Raw genomic sequence first — 516 nt, 5'->3', positions numbered from 1 at the left:
GGGGCGGGGCAGGCGCGGACTCGCTGCCGCCTCCGTCCCCAGGGCAACTTCGGCAGCGTGGAGCTGTGCCGCTACGACCCGCTGGGGGACAACACGGGCGCCCTGGTGGCGGTGAAGCAGCTTCAGCACAGCGGGCCGGACCAGCAGAGGGACTTCCAGCGGGAGGTGCAGATCCTCAAGGCGCTGCACAGCGACTTCATCGTCAAGTACCGCGGTGTCAGCTACGGTCCCGGTGAGCCTCGGCCCGTGGGGCTCGTCTCGGGCCGGGACGCCTTTCGGACGTGGGCTCAATCCTGGCCGGGCAACTCTTTTCGGGTTTCTGAGACGGGGTCTTGCTATGTAGCCCAGGCTGGCCTTGAACTCGAGATTCGCCTGCCTCAGCGTCCCGAGCGCTGCGATGACAGGCGTGCGCCCTCATGCCTGACTGTTTTATGGGGTGAGGGGGAGGCTTTGGAGACAATATGTAGCCTAGTCTGCTTCGAACTCGACATGTAGTCCCGGCCGCCTGCCTGGCCC

General features: G+C 66.1%; 1 protein-coding gene across 1 annotated transcript in view; it reads left to right on the top strand.

Moving 5' to 3' along the window:
- Positions 1-516, top strand: part of Jak3 (Janus kinase 3) — a 12,989-nt gene that overhangs the window by 8,665 nt on the left and 3,808 nt on the right. Inside the window, 1 exon segment of the mRNA XM_033759389.1 lies at positions 43-491. Coding sequence (XP_033615280.1) covers positions 43-491 — 449 coding nt within the window.

This window comes from Fukomys damarensis, unplaced genomic scaffold, assembly GCF_012274545.1.
Source record: "Fukomys damarensis isolate Sample0158 unplaced genomic scaffold, DMR_v1.0_HiC HiC_scaffold_37, whole genome shotgun sequence".
Lineage (NCBI taxonomy): Eukaryota > Metazoa > Chordata > Mammalia > Rodentia > Bathyergidae > Fukomys > Fukomys damarensis.
The sequence above is the reverse complement of the archived record's forward strand: the minus strand, read 5'-3'. Positions and strand labels throughout refer to the sequence as shown.